The 20,914-nt window shown below is 35.6% G+C and overlaps 1 protein-coding gene across 1 annotated transcript in view; it reads right to left on the bottom strand.

The window, feature by feature from the left end:
- Positions 1 to 20,914, bottom strand: part of CREBBP (CREB binding protein) — a 180,040-nt gene that overhangs the window by 44,475 nt on the left and 114,651 nt on the right. Inside the window, exons 6-16 of the mRNA XM_069106584.1 lie at positions 17,377 to 17,619; positions 16,157 to 16,256; positions 10,513 to 10,659; positions 9,683 to 9,800; positions 9,066 to 9,258; positions 7,748 to 7,801; positions 5,282 to 5,406; positions 4,446 to 4,634; positions 2,475 to 2,894; positions 1,712 to 1,891; positions 868 to 1,054 (exon numbers count right to left, since the gene is read on the bottom strand). Of these exons, the coding sequence (XP_068962685.1) occupies positions 868 to 1,054; positions 1,712 to 1,891; positions 2,475 to 2,894; positions 4,446 to 4,634; positions 5,282 to 5,406; positions 7,748 to 7,801; positions 9,066 to 9,258; positions 9,683 to 9,800; positions 10,513 to 10,659; positions 16,157 to 16,256; positions 17,377 to 17,619 (1,956 nt within the window). The remainder of the gene's footprint in view (positions 1 to 867; positions 1,055 to 1,711; positions 1,892 to 2,474; positions 2,895 to 4,445; positions 4,635 to 5,281; positions 5,407 to 7,747; positions 7,802 to 9,065; positions 9,259 to 9,682; positions 9,801 to 10,512; positions 10,660 to 16,156; positions 16,257 to 17,376; positions 17,620 to 20,914) is intronic.

Genomic DNA, 20,914 nt, shown 5'->3' with positions numbered 1-20,914 from the left:
ATATTGTTCTATTCTAACTGTTCTACTTTTCTTCTTCTCTGATTCAAATATTACCTATCCTGAAAAGCCAAACTAAAGAGTTAACTCCTTCATGAAACTCTCGAATAATTCTAGTCAAATGTGATTTCTCCCTTCCCTGATTTCCTATAGCACGTATTTTTTGGTATGACTTTATTTGGCAATCATTATCATCCCTTATATCACATTTTTATATTACTATTTAACAATTTTTAAAATGTCTGTACATCTTATCGCCCCTAATGATTATAAACACCATGAAGGGAGTGATTGTATTATTTTTGTAAATGCATAGTCACTAGCACAGTGATTAAAAAGGTCAGTTAAGGGGGTGGCTAGGTGGTGCAGTGAATGGAGCACTGGCCCTGGAGTCAGGAGGACCTGAGTCAATTAAGTACATAATAGACAAATAAATGCAAATGGCAGTAAAAGGATGAAATGGAACCCCATTTAAAAGGTGCCTGTTACTTGCAGGTAGTCAATGAACCAGATAATTTGTGGTAAATGAGAAGGCAAAAGATTTTTGAATAACTGGTTGAGATTAGCATATGTCAAGATGTGTTTTCCATGTGGATGATAGTACTAAAAAATAAAGAAAACAATTTGTTTTACTTCATTACCATGTATATTTTCATTAATAGGGTACAATTCAGTTCTTTACTTTAATGTATTACCTAGTTTCATTAACAATAACTTTCTAGACAATGAAGTTACCCAGAAAGAGGAGTGGGGAATGGCAGGTGAGAGGACAAAACAACAAAGGAGATAAGGATATTTAATTCTCCTCGCTTCTCATCCTTAAAGTAGTGAAGAGATGCAGTTCAATGCACCAGATGGAAATCTACCTACTTTTTTTACGAGGCTGAGAGGGTGATGTGGACTGGGCAGTTGGACCATTATTACTGTTCTCCTCTTCTTCCTTAGGTTCCACTTTAATGTCTGCTTTCTTTTCTTCTACCTCCATTGGTTCCTGTTTAGGTTCTGTTATATCAGGTTCTTCTTTTACCTGGGAAGACCCTTGCAAATCCTCCTCCATCTTGAAAAAAAGTGAATTGTGAAAATAAAACCCAAATTTTAGACAGATTTTCCAAAATTTATATGCCTGTAAAAACTTCTGTCCAAATAGAAATTTTTCGTCAAGATCTATGTATCCATAATTATAAGCATGATGTGCCTTGTAGTGAGGTTACAATGTTTTACATTCATGATAATGCAATATCTTATCTGCTTATAGAGGTCTTAAGTAATTACCTCATCAGCTCCTAAAATTTATAATACTCTCAAATTTCTCTTAAGACCTAGTATTAAATTATTTAAAATTAACATATGCTACTCATTTACTGTTATTCAAGCATTTTTAATGTGTAACAAAAATATATTTTATTGAGACATATCATAAGACTATCTACTAGTTTCAGATAATAAGAAATATACACTCCAAAGTCTAAATTGGAGGGGTTGAAAATAAAGTTAGTGCCTGGCTTAGACTTCAAAGTGGAAAATACAGGAGTCATGTAGTAAAATCTACAATCTTATATATTATATTTTCAAATCCATATTTTCACATATATTAAGTGAACTAAATTAATTATGCAGCTTTAGTAAATAAGCTTTTTACTGGACATTCTAATGATGCTTATTATAAATCCTGATATCACATTATGCCTGCTAATCTCAAAGAAATTATACACACCTCAGTTCTAGATTCCCCCTTTGTTTCATTAGGATCAGCCTCAGTTTCCTCAGGTTTACTTTCAGGTTTAATTTCCAGCATTGGTGCATCAGGTCCAGGCTGTTGGGAATTGGTTTCAGCACTAGCCACTGAGGCAGGAGTTGGAACTCTATTTTCAATGCTAGCAGCTGCCTGGGAAAGCTTTGATACAAAATATAAAAACTAAAATCAGAAAATAAATAGAATATTCACTTCTCCTTTGAGAACAAAAAGATAAGAGTGATTCCAAATTGAACAAGGTACACATTGTAACAGTAGAGATAGTCAAGCATGTATTTTTACCAATCATCAACTTTTCAGATAAAAAGCTGAGAGAATTTTAAGTCAGTGAAATTAATTAGAAGAGTCAAGGAAAGTATACTGTTCCTGACTGAGGATCAAAGATTAACACAGAGCCAAAGGTAAAGCTTCTGTCTGGTAGAGACACTATATTACAAGGTTTTCTGCAATTATATTAAAAGGAAGGTACTGTGGGGTATAGGGCTAAAGTATTGAGAAGTGACAGGTGCAGCAAAACAAGATTCATCAATATAAAAAAAGCTTTAAAGATATACAAATTTTCATCAAATTGTTGTCAATCACAGAACTAGCTACACCTCAGAATGAATGTCAGCCAATAAACGATACTGAAGTCTCTATATCAGGGAAGATTACTCTTTATAAGGAAAATTTGTTTTCTTTAGTCTTTTTATATTTGGGTGATTTGAAAGCACATTATACTCACCGGAGTGCCAGGAGGCTGGGCATGCACAGATGTTGGCTGCTGTTGAGATGGTTGTGGGGTGGGCACAGACTGAGGCTGTACTGGTGTCTGAGGCTGAGGTGTTACTTGGACCTGAGCTGCTGCCTGAACTGTAGGGGTGCTTTGTGTTTGGGTAGCATTAGGAACTGAGCCAGGAGTTGGGGTAGGTGTCTGTCCTGAAGAAGAAACTGGCGTTGAAGGTTGTGTAGGGGCTGCAGGTTGAGGAGGAGTCATTCCAGGAGGTGTCTGATGCTGGATTGGTGGCATGCCAGCTGTTGTAGAAACTGGAGGTGGAGTCTGATGCAAAGGGGATTGGGTTACTGGTGGACAAGGTAACTGACCACCTTGTGGACCCAGGATATTCATGGTGTTAGGAAGAGCAGTGTTGGGCACTTGTCCCTGCTAAAGAAAGTAGAAGATGTTATTATCTTTTGTCTTCCAAAGGGACCATAGAGATAAAACCATTTTACACATGAGGAAACTGAAAACTAGATAAGTTAAGTGATTTTATATGAAGCAAGCATAATGGACTATACGCAAAGAGTTGGGAGAGCCAGGTTTGATGATATATAAGAATTATTCTTTTTCTTCAAAAGTCACCGAGTGTATGAGTGGCAAATCCCTGGGATTACAATCCTGGTCTCTGACTCCCATAAAAGTGCTTTCTGCTATAATACCACATATGCAAACCAAAAAGGAATTAAACTCTGGAAAGGCAGATGTTCATTCATGTCTCAATAAATTTAATTATACTTGTCTTAAACAATGGTAATTTGATACAACATAAAAGGAAAAGTAGCAGGACTAAAACTACTTTTAACTCAATATAAATAAACCAGTTATCACTAATTTAAAATATTACATAAAAGAAAGTCAGGACAAGAAAGTACTATCCATATTAGAAACGTCTTCCCTTAGCACTAAAACCATGTAATAATCTGGCTCCTTTCTATTTATCCACTCTTACCTCAACCTATTTCATATGTCGTTCTCTAAGCTTTGGCCAAAGGAACAAGGTACTTGCTGTGCCCTGTACACATCTCATACTCGCCAAACTCCATCATTGTTCAGAATTCTCTCTATCTAGGATATCCATGTGCTCTCTTTGTCTGCCTTTTAAAATTCTATGCATCTATTTCCAGTTCAAAATGTCACAAGTTCTTCCATAAATTCTCTTTCCTCTCCTGGGGTTTCCAAAGCACTCTGCACATTTATATTCTATTTTGTTTCAGAGCTATGCATGTATATATGGATTCTACATATCCCTTACTAGACCATGCTCAATGAGGGCCATAAACATCCTTTATTTAATCTGTCTCCCACAGAGTCTAGATTGAAGTGGAAGAGACGGGAAAAACAAACAAACAAACAAACAAAAAAGATTTGCTCAGTGTGGATTTAAGGGTGTCTTTTTCACAACTACTCATTAACCTAAAATTTGCCAAGATCAGAACTGATCACTTGACAAGATAAGATTTTTCTTTTAGTTAAGCTTCTCCAATACTCCCAATTAACCTCTGCTGTCTTAATCTACTGGAGAAAAAAAAAGGCAAACCATTTCAATATCTTTGCCAAGAAAACACCATGTACAATATGGGTCACAGGGTCACAAAGAACCAGATTAAAACTGAACAAGGACAACAAAAAGAGTAAATCTGGGCCGCTTTCACATAAAGTTACCCTACAACAGTATTATATAAAGTTGACCCATAGAGGTTTTTAACAATTCAAGATAAGCAACAAAATTATTCATTGAAACTTCATTCAATATAATATTGAATAAACAGCTAAGTAAAAGAGATAGACAAAGTAGGGAAAAAACAAGCTAACAAATATATATTTTAATGATACAATCGCCAAAAAAGATTTAAGATTTGAGATTTAAGTAAATAAGACTAAAAATGACCTTCATCTAAACATACTTAAAAACCCATACATCATAAATAATTTTACCTGTGTTACACTTGCTTGTGCTGTTGACTGACCCATTCCTACACTGTTGACATTCATAGCCCCACCAGATGATGGAAATTGGTTTTGCGGCAAGAATTGGCTCTGGGAAGGAGCCTGACCCATCATGTTATTAGAATGAGCTCCCATCATGTTCTGTGGCTGAGGCATCCGAGAAGGAGACATTGCCATCTAGAAGCAAACAATAAGGTATGACAATCACTTAAAAGAAAAGTTCTAAAATACAATCTTAAGAGATTAACATTTCTTTCTTTTGATCTAATATATCAGAATCCTAGAATGGAGAGTTGGAACCTTGAAATGAATACTCATTATAGTGAGGAGAAAACTAAGGACAAAGATGAAAAGGGACTGGTCCAAAGTTAATTGGGAGTTGGTGACAGGGCTGGAAATATAAATGAATATCAAATTGTGATATAAAGTTACAAATACTACTGTAACTCATTCTCACTTAAGTTTTTGAAAAGCATTAGAAGGAATTTAAATGTATTAGTGCCAACATTTTCTATACATTCATTTATTCTAATTATATTATGAAAAACTCATTCTTCTTATATTCCCATCAAGGTTCAAAGTTCACTTTATTCTTTAATAATAGTGAAAATATTTTGGTCAGAGATCTTACTAGGACAAAGATAATCAAAGAGTTGGCTTTAAGGAAAATTAAACAGTCTTTAATTCAAAGGAACAGGGGTCATTATATTCATTAAACAGTACCTAAACTTTTCAAATCCTCTAAAAAAAAAACCTAAGGAATTCAAAGTTCGATTAATCAATATAGTCGAAAAATAGGAATATTTAAAAATTTCAATACAAACCGCTGGAACAGAACCCATGTTGCTCATCTGGACGGGGTGATTCATTGGGGAAGCTGCCCGAGGTCCCATGGGTGCTTGTGACATCTGAACATTTCCTATGGACAATGGATTAAACTGATTCATTCCTGTAAAGATGCACCAAAAACAGATTATTAGGAAATACATTAATATGAAAATAATCTCCTCTACATTTCCTTCTAGGAATAAACTCAATAAATAAGTAAAGTAAAATAAACCATGAAATGGTCACCACTCAACCTAAACTTTGCTTATTGTCAAAGAATACTGGGAACAACAAACTTATAGTGTTAAAAAAAAGATGAGGAAAAGAGAACGTGGTAATGGAGAGCTGTTCTGGATTATTTAAAGCTTCCAAAATGAAGAAAGAAGTGCAAGAATTGTGGGATATGATCTTAAATCATAGAGGAATGCATAGGGAGGGACAAGGAAAGTAGGGACAACAGTGAAATATTAGAGTAGCAGGTGGAAAAACAGAATAAACTTTCTACAAGGGAAGAAGTACTAGGAAAGAATGGGAAAGCATTAGATGGGAGGTAATGGAAAAGAGAGGAAACACTAGTGGAAAAGGAACATAAGGCCAGAAAAATCTTTGAATGATTTGGGGATAGCTGGGGATCATTCTGATTAAGAACAGAGGAAAAATTAAGAAAAGAGGAAATCTACATCAAAAACCTCTGAAACCTAAATCCCATCTACTATAAGACTTCAAGAAGAGTTGAAACATTTGCACCTGACTATATGAAAGGTAATGCACATTAAATAAAAAATCTCTGCCTTTTAGAAGTTTATATTAAACTAGGGTGGTGAAGGACATGTACTGGTTAAGTCAACATACAGTATTCTTGAGTAATATAGTCCAATTTCAAGAAGGAGAAAAAACTTAACAACTGGGGTCATGAAAGGGTTGTTGAAACAACTGAACTGTGCTGTGAAGAAACCAGGGATTCTAAGGGAAGGTGAAGAAAGGACAGTGATTTTCACAATAGAGCTTGTCAAGTCAAGAAGTATTTAGGAAGTCTCATGAACTGGGCTAAAAGGAATACAGTATGAATAGAGATAGGTGGGACCAAAATTTTGGAGGGTGTAAAAATGTCAGACCAAGGAATTTGTACTACCAACACCTGGGAATTCTTAGTAGTAGAATGACATAGTTAAATCTCTGCTTTTGGAATATCAATTTTGCAGCTGTAAAGAGGATAAACTGGAAAATTGGGAGAATGGTAAAAGAACAGTTAGGGAGCTAGTACAATGTAACAGGAGAAAAGAGAGAATGGAGACTATGTGAGTCAAGAGACTAGGATAAATATGAGTGATACTGTGGAAGTAAAAATTAACAAGACTTATCAACTGAATGGATATATGGGATGGAGGAAACAAGAGGATGAGAAAGAAAGAAAAAGAGGAAAGAGACAAGGACAACACCAAGGATAACTGCAAGAATGATGGTGTCTTGGACAAAAACAGACAAATTTAGAGGAAAGTCTGATTTCTGACATGGAAAAAAAAACATTTGTGATGAGGGTGCTAAAGAAGTTGATATAGATATAGAGGTAACTTAAGAATGTAGGTAAAAGCTAGCAACTCTGATTTAAAAAAACAAACAAAACCATTGTGTTTTACTTCAATGAAGGGAGTACTCAAATTGATGAGATCTCTTATCTGCTGAAGTAATAGATGATAAATGAAAATAGTGGCATGGGGCCTATAAAAATATTTTAAGCAGTACTAAACACAAAGGCTTTTGAAGCTATATTGAGAGGAAAATGAAGAGAAAAGGATTTTTACTTTTGTTGGTCAGGTTGTATGATATTGGAACCCCACTGTTAGTCCTATTACTTAACTGGATTGTAGCCTTTATAGCAGGAGAAACCTCAGTCAGGTTAAATATCATCACTTCTTTATTTTGAAAGACATGGGTATGGTTTTGAAGCCCTTTTGCCATCCTAGTCAACTTCCTTTGAATTACCGTTTTTCCCAACACTACCAGCTTTATGTCTGTGCTGTATATATATATATATATATATATATATATATGTATTTATTATTTCCCTCATTATAAGGTAAACCTCTTATGAGTAGGGATTATTTCATTCATTTCATTTATATCCCAAATACCTACCAGGGTACTTGGCACAAAACAGGCACTTAATAAATGCTCATCAATTATGTACTTACACATAACTATTCCATCTACCCATAATATTGCCCAAAGGCAAAAAGGATCATATCTACTACTTCAATTTTCTTTCAATATTGTCTATTAAATCATTCTGCACATACAATGAGTTTTCAACAAACTAAATCATAGTTGATAATCTCAGAGAGGTAAAGCAAAAAGAAGAAAAAATTATACGAATAACTGGAAAATGGAAAAAAAAAAAAAAGAAAAGCAGAATCAAGTAGTTTTGCTAGTTTAAAACAAAGTTGCTAAGAACAACCACAAACCTGGAGAAACCTGCATGCGGTTCATAGGCACACTTGGCATGGTCATGGGTCCATCTGTAATGATAACAAAAGAAGCAATAAAGAACATTATTCATGAAAAAGGAAAGACTGAAAATTTGAAGAGTCAGCTGGTGTGATGGTATACTGTACAATAACCATACTTAGCGTGTTTTAAAGCGTCTATAAAGAAGCTGGAATATTCAAGTAAATAGACAAAATGGTGGCTGCATCTACTAGTGGTGATAAAAACAGATGACACTTTATGGTTACAATGCATATATATATATTGTTTGAACTGAACAACTCTGAGGTAGGCAGGGCAGATATTATTAAATCCATTTTGCAGAAAAGAAAATTAAACCCAAAATGTGAGAATTCCCAAGAGTACAGAAAACATGAAATGCATGGACTACTGGCCTCCAAGAAGAGAAATAAGAATATATCTGCCTCCTCCCTTTGCAAAGGTAGGAGATTATTAGTGCAGAACACTACATATATTATTACACTACAACGAAGTGTTGCTGAACTGTTCCCTCCCCAAGCCCCAACCACTTTTAAAACCTTTGTTTTAAGAGATGCTCTCAGCGTGAGTGAGCAGAGAGAACTGATGGGAAATTAAGGTGGTGGAAAAAAGATATGAATCAATAGATGTTAAAAAACAAAACAGTAAACTGATCCAGCCATTCTGGAGAGCAGTCTGGAACTATGCCCAAAGGGCTATAAATAAGTGCATACCCTTTGACCCAGCGATAGCACTTCTACAGTTATATCCCAAAGAGATCAGAGAAGTGGGAGGAGGACCCGAATGTACAAAAATATTTATAGCGGCTCTTTTTGTGGTGGCAAAGAATTTGAAATCAAGGGGACGCCCATCAATTGGGGAATGGCTGAACAAGTTGTGGTATATGAATGTAATGGAATACTACTGGCAATAAAAAATGAACAGCAGATGGACTTCATAACAACCTGGAGGGACTTATATAAACTGATGATGAGCGAGAAGAGCAGAACCAGGAGAAATCTGTACACAATCACAGACAAAAAGTGTGTATGATGACTAACTTCAATAGACTGGGCTACTCTCAGCAATGTAAGGTTATAAGACAACTCCAAAAGCCTTATGATTGAAAGATATCCACATCCACAGAGTGCATGCCACCATGATGGGGGGTGGGGTGGGCGTGGGAGGACGGGAAGAAAATTTGAAACTCAAGGAACTGTGGAACTGAATACTGTAAACTAAAAGTAAATAAACAAATTAATTTAATTTAAAAAAAAGCCATACTGAATGAAGGATGAAAAAAGATTAAATACTTACTTGGAGGTCTTACAGACTGTGCCTGGCCCATACCAGCAGAGACCTGTGCAATACCTGGGGGCTGGGCCCCCGGGGTCTGTAAAGCTGGCTGATTAACCAAGATCCCTTGTTTATGTAAACGAGACCTTCGTTTTTCTTCTAATTCCTTTTGTATTTTGTAGATTTTCTCTGCTAATAAATGATAGTACTCATCCTATAAAAAAAATATTCAATATCAAGTACTTAGACATTATTCCATACAAAACAATTCATCTTTTCCAAAGGTTCTAAACAGAGAGAGGAAACTCTTGCAAAGAGAGAACTATATGTTATACATAAAAAAGAATTCATATTTCAAACAAATGAATTTTTGTTGATTCTCTTACTACTTCAATCACTGAAATATAATCAATTAGAAAGACAAAATACTGACTCAAGAAATAATATCTCACAATAAAATAAGGGGTATTCATTATATATTCCACAATTATAACAAGCTACTCCACTAAAAAAATTAATTACCCAGACTGCTTTGTTCCCCAGAAACTCTCTAGAAAAAAGGTTTCAAAACATTCCAAACTGCCAGGACAGCTGGATATCAGGATATGACAAATCAGAATTTACAAAATTAAACCTACCCTGCTATTAGCAGACTCATACATGTCCCCTTCTACTTTCCTAGCATAAGCCACCAAATTCTCCATGCGGCGATCCTTCAGGGCTGCTGGGTCAGGTGTTGGAAAGATGGCCTGGACACTAAAAGAGTAAAATATTTAAAAATACACTTTGAAAATGAATTCATAATCCATATAAAATAACTAAATAAACTCATTTCATTTCTATAAATAAGTATTATCAGAAGACTACCTAGAGCATTACAGTTAGATTTTACAGATCTATTGCTTAGAGTGTGTGTATATGAATATATTCTGCAAATATCTGTTCATTAAGAACTATGCTGAAAATTATCATATCACTTCACCCAATTTAGACTAAATCCAAGATAACTGCTTTCTCAAGAATAATTTATTAAAAGTAATCTTTTAAAGACAGTTTTTTTGGGGGGTATGTCTTAAATTTTATGATTTAATGGTGAAAAATAATAAGGCACTGACATAGAGCTTTGGAGTGAGCATAAGATTATGGCGACAAACTAAAAAAAATCTTTATTCAATCATAGGTGGAAAAGAAACTCATTTTCATACCTCTAATACATCTTTCTATTAGAAATTGTATTGATATCATTACTTATTTACATTACAGACATTTGCAGATAACTAAAATACCCTACTTATGTGCTGTACCTCTCACCCCCATGTTTCCTACTACCCTCTCTTCCCATAAAGAAAATCAATTGCTTCTAGTACAGATCACTTACAGGTCTCACAAAAGACACTGAACTAGAGGGTTATACAGTTAACTTTGAAATAGTCACAACTGAAGGAATATAACTGTAGCTTCTACTTACAGTTTATGTACTAAATGGTTACGGAGGTCTTGAGTGACATGTTCATGCCAGCCTTTCCTAACTCCAGTGCTAGAAGGAGGTGCAGCTGTAGGCATAGTGCTCAGGCTTCCAATATTACCAGAACTGGTACCATCACTCATTAATGGACTAAAATGAAAAGAAAAAAGATTCTTCATCCACCTACTGCAAAAACTTATCACAAATTTCCTTTCAGAATGTTATCCTTTAGCCCATTTAATTTCTTCTATCATATCCAGCAACATTATTCTTAGGTGAGTATTTTGAACTAAAAAACTAGTAAACCTCTCAAGATCATAGCCAACCTAAGTCAATGAAAAAGCTGAAACCATTTTATGTCAAGTTTATAAAATATGTTTCCTGCCTGAATCCCTCAGTAGAATAAGAAACTAAAACAAGTGAACAAAGAAAGAGAAGCGGCTAACTTATGAGAAGATAAAAAGAATGGAAGAAATGGTGTATGAATTTAATGAAAAGAAAATAAGTGTTAAGAAAGAGCAGATGTGGATAGGAGGCGCAGTGAATAGAGAACCAGCCCTGGAGTCAGGAGGACCTGAGTTCAAATCTGACCTCAGACGCTTAATACAAAAACTAGCCATGTGTCTTTGGGCAAGTCACTTAACCCCAATTGCCCCTCCCCCCAAAAAAGCAAAAAAAAAAAAGAGAGAGATAGAGAGAGAGAGAGAGAAAGAAATCATCTTTTCAGGCGGCTAGGTGGAGTAGTGAGTAAGAGCCCTGGCCCCAGAGTTGGGAGGTTCTGGCCTCAGATACTTAACACCCACACACACACACACACACACACACACACACACACACACACACACACAAACACCTGGCCTTGTAACCTTGGGCAAGTTACTTAACCCCAATTGCTTTAAAAAAAAAAAAAGCAGAAATAAGAAATATGATGTATCTCAGTGAACAAAACAAAATAACTATAATATTTACTTGGATGGTCTATTATAATTCTAGTTTTATTTAAGCATTATTTGGGTCATATAATAAACCATATTGTTGAGTCATAGCCAAGTAATACATTAGAAGGGCACACCTGAGTTAGTAAAAACTGTTCTTTACATGTAGAGAGGGGCATAATTACAAAAGTATTTGAACGTCAAATCACTAAATATCTGCCCTAAAATATCCCTTCTTTATAACCAAGGTGGGACCAAGGGGAAGCTCCCTTTTCATGAATGGTAAGACTTGGTGCCACTGTGCCTATCTCCTCTTCTCAGTACAAGGAATAGATCTGGAGGACCCTGCCTACCACAGAAACCTACTGCCTAGACTGTCCTGAGTCACCACAACAAAAGCATAGTCCTAAGCACCTAGGCCTCCACTTCTACCAAGGGTTTGGCCCCAGCACCATTTCATTACTGAACTCATGAGGGTCAGGCCTTGAGTTCCAGGTCAGACTGAGGAGGTCTTATTCTAGTCCTGTTCAGGGACTGGGTTTAGAGGAATTTTAAAAGCTTCCTAGTCTCAAAATCTTCTGTTGCCAATTTACTATCATGATTAAAAGTTTTATCTATCTTTCCTTGTGTCAGCAAAACAAGGCCACAGACTCTAGCTTACCAATTAGCATCCAGACAGGTGGAAGCCAACAAAGTTCCTACCTTAGCAGCTGAGTGTATAATTCTCTAGCTGCCTAAGGGATGAGGCTTTTGTCTACCATTCTCTACTCTTTCAATGCCATTCAGCTGAGTTGCAATCTTCCCTTCATCTTAAATTTTGTGACCTCACATTTGCTCTGCCTTATTGCACTTAGAGAAATCTGGCATCCATCCATCCCCCAAAACTCTACTTCCTATCCTCTCATGGTTATTCCCACCCCAATTCCCACTGTAACTTCTACATTTAGTATAGATGAACCTTCTCTCTCACAGCCCCTGAATCCTTGAGCCAGGAACATGTTTTGCCTTCTGCATTACCTTCAAATCCTCCCCCCAAGTGGTAGATGCTTTTGTTGTTGCGTTTATTAGCATTTGCATAGTGTTTTAAAGGTGTGTAACAGCAAGCAGAGTAGTTCACACCTTGTTTCAGCTATTGAATTAACACTTGTTTCAGTTCCAAGTTTCTTTTCAGCCGTTTCAGTGAACCCTAGAACTCATGAACTCCTGCAACAGAAAGTGGGGGGGAGCTAATGACCATATATAAGGACAGGTCTTGGCTAGAGACAGCAGAACTTTGAAGATGACTTGTGGTGGCAGAGAAAAGAAGGAGAAAACTTGTGCTTTGTCTTCCCAGAAACAGGGACTGTGAAGGACTTGAGGTGGACTGGACACTGTGAACTTCAATATAGAATGGGAACTGGATGAAGAACTGGACAAGGAACTGGGCGCTTGCTGCCTGCCTTTGAACATAGGTGACAGCTGGAGCTAGGATCATGGAAGAGGAACAATGGAAGCTGAGAGGCAGCCTCGCGACAAGCTGAAAGAAGACTTTACTTGGAGCCTGTGTAATGACTGAGAAAATTATGATTTACTGTGACTTAGGGGTGGATAACTTTGACTTTTGTACTTTGTGACTGAATTAAGGATTTTGAGATTGACTAAATGAATGTACTTTGTTTAAAACTATGTGACCACTCTGGTGAAAACTATGTGGCCATTTTAGTGTTAAGTTGTTGAGTTGTGACATGGTGAATGCTGTATTTTGATTTTCTATGAATGTTTTGTTCTGATTTGTTACTGAATAGAGAGTTTGCTATACTATGTAATCTTAAACTTGAAAGCTGTTCACAGCAGTAGTCCTCTGGAAAGCTGTTCCTGCGTGGCTTTACAAAGTGGTAAGTTATTTCACAAATATTATTTTATACACATAACCCTGGGAGGTTGGAGGTATTATTATGTATTTTACAGATGTTTCTTAACTGAGGCAGATAGAAGTTAAGCGATTTGCTCAGGATGATACATATAGTGTGTATATTTGAGGCTGAATTTGAACTCAGTGTCTTCATTCAGATTCAGCGTTCCTCTTCAACACCTAGCAGCCACTTCTACTCCACCTGGCTATTTCACTCTATCCAAAATATCTACCCTCCAGATTATTTCCCCCTTTTCTCAAGTAGATCAGTTCTTCAATCCAATTTTTCCTATCCAATACAACCTCTCACATTTGGGGATTTCAAAATACATATGCTTGTCCCTTAGAATACAATACCCAGACATCAAAATTCATCAAAATCCCCATACTACCTATGGCTTTGAAGTCTGCCTTGACCTCACCCTCATCCACAATTATTTAACCTCCATGATTCAAAACACCAAAATCCATCTACTACTTCCTCCTAACTCCTTCCATCTTGAGCACCTAAAGTTATTCTTTGTCCCTACTATGGCCTCCAGTCACTTCACACTTGTCCCTACTACTCCTACATTATTTCTTTACCTATGTCTGTGAACACTTCTCAGTCTCTTCTGCTGATGATATTTTATCTTTCACCTGATAAATGAAGAGTGTTCCTCAAAGCCCTGACCTATGCTATCTTTCCTGCCTTCAGAATAGGGACTGTGTGTGTGTATGTACACACACACGGAACTGTTTCATTCTTTGTACTTTATCATTTTAATTACTCTTCTCAAATCTAGTTCCACATATCACCAAATGACTAACAGATATTCTCACCTTGATATCCTTTTAGGAACTTCAAGTCTGACAACTCATTATCTTCTGCTGAGATCTGACCCTCGTCTATACTCACTTGCTTCCTGTTGAAAGCATCACCATCCTTTCAGTGAGCCAAGTAAACAACAATGGAAACCACACTCAATCTCTACCTTTCATAACTGTACTGCCTATATCCAACTAGTCATTAAGTTATGTCTTCCCCATTCTCTCTACTCACATGGTTACTATTTGCTAAGATTTTAACAAATGTCTCCTAACTGGCCTCCCTGGATCCATTCAATTCACTCTCCCATTTATTTTCCATAAAGCTGCCATAAGTCTTTCTAAATTATAGGTATAATCATGTCATTCCCTGACTTGAAAATCTTCAGTGCTTTCTTATTGCCTGGGCAATAAAATACAAACCCTTTAACTTGGCATCTAAAGCCCTAAATAATCTATATATAGTGTATAGCAGGCCTTTTAAGAAATATTTCATATATTTTAGATAAGTCCATTCCCTACTCACTTATCTCTCAGAATTCTTTGCTCCCCCTTAAAGAGATAATTCCTTTAGGAAGTTTTTCTACATTCCCTTAATTTTAGTACTATCTTACTCCTATTAAATTATGGTTATGTATCTGCTAGCTTAATTTAGTCCCCTAGTAGTAAGCAAGTTCCATGAGGGGAAGTTCCATTTGCAGTTTGTGACTGTGTCTACCTACAATCTAACACACAGTGCATTACACATAGTAGACACTTAACAAATGCTTAATGAGCTGAACTGAAGCCAGAGAAATTTAATGGTCAAGTATTAAATGGCACTGCCAATAGATAACCAAAAAGAAAGGACAATCTGGCATCAAAGAGAATTCTATTAGTTTAAAAGAAAATATATGACAAACTAATTCAATACTAAATGGTACCTCTCTATAAGGATTAAATATTAAATAACCATGGGTTATTTTAACAAAGAAATAAATATATATAAGAATCTAGTCCTTCCTCTCCCACTTCATTTTAGAGAGATAAAATAAAAATGAAATTGAAATTTTGAAAAATGAAATGAAATTTTGGCATTTGGGCAGAGAGAATAAAATAGAAATTATTCCTCTTTGTATATATCATAGATCACATCTCTTTCACAGTATCTATTTCTCCTTGCTCCATTATTTCGATAAATCAACAAATATTTCCTAAGTAGGTGCCAAGAACTGTGCTAGGGACACAAATACAATGAGAAAAACAATACCTACATACAAGAAGCTTTGGTACCTTTAAACATTCTTACTTCTACTTAACTTCTACTAACTTCTAATTTACCTCTTGGAAACAGATATCTTTCTGGAAAAATTAGGGCAAAGAGCCCAAGCTCAACACAGAGTTATCTCCAAAACCCTTTTATTTAATATTCTTTTCTTCATTTCCATGCATTTATCTCTCCACGTCCACTAATGGACACAAATACTTACAAAACTTGCCCTAGAAGCACACTTAATCTAATAAATGCCCCCTTTTTCCCCTCTGTTATCCTTTAGGAAGAAAAATAAAAGATCTAAATTGTCTATAAATGTTTTAAATTATTACTGAATTGAATGTGTTTTGAAATTTTAAAATTCTGTCAAATATGGCAAATAGCAATCATCCACATGAAAGAATGATTTTAAATGAAAAGTATGTTTCTCCAGATACCAAATGTTCAATCTGGTTCAGAAAGCACCATAACTACCAAAAAATATTCTACAGCTTCTCCTACAATGAAATTTCCTAATGATGAATGGACGGAAATGGAAATTCTGAACTGCTAAGTGTTCCCGCGATATTCGGCTCCCATTCTTATTGAAAAACCAATAAATGTTTCTTTCTTTCTTATTGCTACTTATGCACATGCTAATTTTTTCTTGGTTCTAAACTTCTATATTTACATTATATAATACAACAGTCTTACATCATTCACATTAACATATAGTTTGTTTTCATTCATGAAAATAACAATTAAATGAACAATGAGACTTACTTTGCTGCTCCAAGGGAGGTTGGAAGAGCAGTCTCTGAAATCAGATTTGGTTGTTGGTCTGTTGCAATCCCTCCAGCTGGAATGGTCATTGGATTAGTACCTTGGAGAAAGAAAAATTAGACAAATGAATTACACTTTAAAAAATTTCATTGAGAAGATGAAAGGATTAAACTACAAAATTTGACAGATAATTTCAATAATCTAAGAAATAATGTCTTTTGTATATAGAAATACATTAAAAAATAGCTTTAAACTGTATTTCTAGTAGTAGTGGTGATATTTATGCTTATCAGTCCATATTTCCTCATCTCCTCCAACCTTGTGACCAACACTATAACTGGTGTTGTCCAAGGCTATGGAATACAATAAAATTGATCAGTCAAAATACCTTTGGTGGCATTATGTTTGAACAAACAAGCCAGAGGCATGTATGTTATGTTTTTCATGTAAATATAAAGAATCAAAGAATTTTTAATATAGAAAGGGTGATAGAAAAATACTCAGCTTTAATTCTTCATGTTACAAATTGAGAACAGAAGGGATAACAACTTCATTTTAGCCTTATAACAGCCCTGTGCATTAGATTATCACAGTTACTATTATCCCAAACTTAATAGATAAAGAAATTGTAGTTTAGTGAAGATAACTAACTTTTTTGTGGATATATACCTAGCAACTATCAGATTCCAAGTTAAAACCCAGTTGTCTTCCTTAAAATGCAATGTTATTTCCACTATGCCATGCTGCCCCAAAAAGTGAAGTGGTTTTCACTGTCACGCAACTAATCAAAGTTAGGACAAGAACAAAGAACTTCTGTTAGTTTCTAGATCAGTGTTTCCAAACTAATGATTTTTATTGACTGTACAAATCATAACTAGCAACCCTAAGACTGGCAACCACAAACAATTTCAATAGCAAACAGACTGTTTACTTAGTGTCTGTTAGTAAATTAATCTTATTCCACATGGCCACATGCAGTTACATAAATCACATAATATTAGATTCGATGATATAGGCAATGAAGTTCATTAACAATATCCAAGCTGAAGTAGCCAAGGTAAAGAAAACCTTTCAGTTAAAGGCATGTTATCATGTGAATAAAAACACTAAAATTCCATCCAAAAGAGAGAGGGCATAGAGACAGGCTGGATTTGAGTTTAGGTTGTAATTCAGTTCACTGCTACTAGACAAAGGGTATCTTTTCTGGTTTCTTCACCTACCCAATGCATTCAGAGTCCTCATCTGCTGGTGAGTTTGAGGTTGTGCTGGTTGCTGGCCAGATACTTGAGGCTGCAACTGTGTCTGTGGCTGGTTGCCATAGGGTAGTCCAAGAGCAGCATAAGCCCGTTGCATGGAGCTGGGATCAATTGGATTGGGGTTACTTAAAGTAGAAGTATTCTGCTGGCCTGAACCAACAGAACCGATGGTATTCTGAATTCCACTTGCTGGAGATCCCAGGATGGCTATTATTTTTAGAAGAAAAGCAAAGAGAGGGTAAAAGGCCAAAATAATTTTTAAATGGCACAGATATCATTAATTCTTAATAAAATTGCAAGTATAATTTTATTAAGAGAACAAAAACAAATTACATAATATTAAGACACAACTATCTCGAAAAAAAGTATGGGAAGTACATTACCAGACCTCAAACAATATAACATTATCATTAAAATCAGTTAGTACTGGTTTAAAAAAGAAAGAAAGTAAATGAAAATAGTGGTTCAGTGTAGAAAAAATATTAAGAACATATCATCAGGATAAGCTTAAGTTGTTAGATGGTCATTCAACAAGAACTGCTGGCAAAACTGGAAAACAGATTGACACATAAAATAAACAATTTTGAATACATAAGTATGTTTAATCTGGAATTTTGTTAAAAAAAAAAGTAAATTGCTAAAAAAAACTTTTAATAACTTTTGACCCAGAAAAAGGACTACACAAATATGCTTAAGTGGGAAAGAACAAAAGAAAATGTGTCGTAAATGTGAAATTATGCCATATTTCAAAATATTCATAGCAACATTATATGTAATAGAGAAGAAATGAAAATGAAGCTGGTGCCAATCAAATAGGAATAATTGGGAGGAATGATTCTGTTTAGGTAAGCTCTCAAAAGAAATCATAGTTACTTATAGCCATATAAATAAAATCTCTAAATCACTAATAACTAAAGAAATGCAAATGAAAACAGCTTAGAGAGAACACCTCACATCTATAAGATTGTATATATATGATGCATACAATGGCATGCATACACAATGTATGTTGCCTGCACACACATATACATATATGTAAATAAAATACATTGATAAATTTCAGCCTTGCAGGAAAACATTGAGGCAACCAAGCTAAGAAAACTCAAATTTCTGTGTAACGTTGTAGTCATTCAAAAAAGGAATTTGGACTTTAACCAACCAATATCACTATTGGGCCAATAGCCTAAAAAAATTAAAGAAAGAGGCAAATGATCCATATGTACAAAAATGTTTATAATAGCTTTTTTTGAATATAGTAAAGAATTGGAAACTAAGGGGGTATCTGTAAAATAGGGGCACAGCTGAACAAGTCATGGCATATGACTATGATGCAATATTATTACTCTATAAGAATTGAAGATAGTAGTCCAGAGAATAGAGACACTTGGTACAAACTCATGCAGAATGAAATAAACAGAATTGAGATCAATTTATGTAGCAACATTATAATGAACAACTACATATGATTTAAAAACTTCTTTAAAATTCAGAATATAAGGGAAGCTTTAAAAAAGAAAAACCCTTAAATTTCCACATCGGAAAATGCAACAGACCATAAAATCACACTAAGACAACCTTAATTAATAAGAATGAGTCTGTTCAGGGCAGTTCTCAAAAGAAATCAGTTACTTATAGCCATATAAATAAAATCTCCAAATCATTAATAACTAAAGAAATGCAAATGAAAACAGCTTAGAGACAATACCTCACCTCTGTTAAGACTGACAAAATTAACAAAAACAAAGCAAAAACAGATGTTTTGTGGGAAAACAGGCACATTAATGTATTACTGGTGTAGTTGGTCAATTGGTTAGCTGATTCTGGACAGCAATTTGATAAACTACTAAAATGTGCATGCCTTTTAATCCAGTGACATCAGTATTAGGCTAATTCCTTGAAGATATCAAAGAAATGGGAAAAGCTCCTATTTGCACAGAAAATATTTATAGTAACACTTGTAACTACAAAGAACTGGAAACTAAAGTGCATGCCCATTAAATGGAGAATGGCTGAACAAATAACAGGACATGTATGTAAAAGAATAATTTTATTTTGTTCAAAAAGATGATTTCAGAGAAACCCAGTAAGTCTTGTGTAAGCTGATGCAATGAAATGACCAGAATCAAGAAAGTAATTTATATTACAACATCAATACTGGAAAAACAAACAATTATAAAAAACATAACACAAACTACTGATGAAGAATGCTGCCTTATTTCAAAAAACTTTAAAATGATACCTCAAAACAAACTCTGAAGCAACAGAACCAGCAAAAGGAAAGGGTGAAAGAATTTTCCACCCAAGACAATTTAGGTCAGTAAGAAAGATCCGTCAAAATGGGGTGAGAGTGGAGCCCAGACCAAGCCAGGCCACCATGCCCCCTGTAAGACTGGCGGAGCAAGCAGGCCTTGGGGGTGACCAAATAAACAACAGTGGCAGCTTCTGGAGCTCTCAGCCCTCACAAAGTAAAGGAGGCCAAACTACTAGTCACAAAGGGGTTATAGGGAGCCTTTCTGGATACCAGGTATAGGATTTTCTTCCAATGCCCATGCATGTTCAAAGTCCTGGGATGAGAAGGAATGAGTTCCTTTATCACAGTTCCAGGGCAAATGAGTACTTGTGGTCACTCACAGACCAGGAGAGCAATGATGACACCTCTGCTTAGATCATACCACCTCAGAAGAACTAAAAATTTATAAAATGCCAGAATTAGCTCTGAAAACTGTAACACAAAAAACCTGAAGCTTGGGACAGGTCCCCTCCACCCTGATCCTTTCACCATCCCAGGAGCAGTGCCTAACTCTAAAATAAAGTTAAACATCAAAAAACAGGCTGGGAAAATGAACCAGACGATAAAAAAGTACTATGGTGACAAGGAAGATCAAAACACAAACTCAGAAGAAGACAACAAAGTCAAAACAGCCATATGCAAAGTCTCAAAGAAAAATGTGAATTGGTCTCCTGCCCAAAAAGAATTTCTAGAAGAACTCAAAAAGAATTTTTAAAATCAATTAAGCAAAATTGAGAAAAAACTTGGGAAAATAAATTAAGAGTGCTGCCAAAAAATCGTGAAAAAGAGCCAATAGCTTGTTAAAGGAGACACACACACGAGCATACACACACAAATACTGAAGTAAACAACACCTTAAAAAACAAAATAGGTCAAATGCTAAAAGCAGAACAACAACAAAAAATAACTACTGAAAAGAACTCCTTAAAAATAAGAATTGACCAAACAGAAAAGGAAATACAAAAAGCTCAGTGAGGAAAATGATTCCTTAAAAATAAGAATGTTGGGGGGGAGAGGGGGGAGCAGCCAGGTAGCACAGCGAGTAAGAGCACTGGCTCCAGTGTTGAGAAGACCTGGAGATTGAATCCCGGGCTTAGACACTTAGCACCCACCCAGAAACACCTGGCCACGTAACCTTGTTACTTAACCCCAATTGCTTAGGGGCGGCCAGGTGGCTCAGCGAGTAAGAGCACCGGGGCTCCAGTGTCGGGA

Source organism: Petaurus breviceps, unplaced genomic scaffold (genome assembly GCF_028583685.1).
Source record: "Petaurus breviceps papuanus isolate PSGF00001 unplaced genomic scaffold, PetGlider_PUasm1.0 138, whole genome shotgun sequence".
Taxonomy (NCBI): Eukaryota; Metazoa; Chordata; class Mammalia; order Diprotodontia; family Petauridae; genus Petaurus; species Petaurus breviceps.
This window is presented reverse-complemented; position numbering and strand designations above follow the sequence as displayed.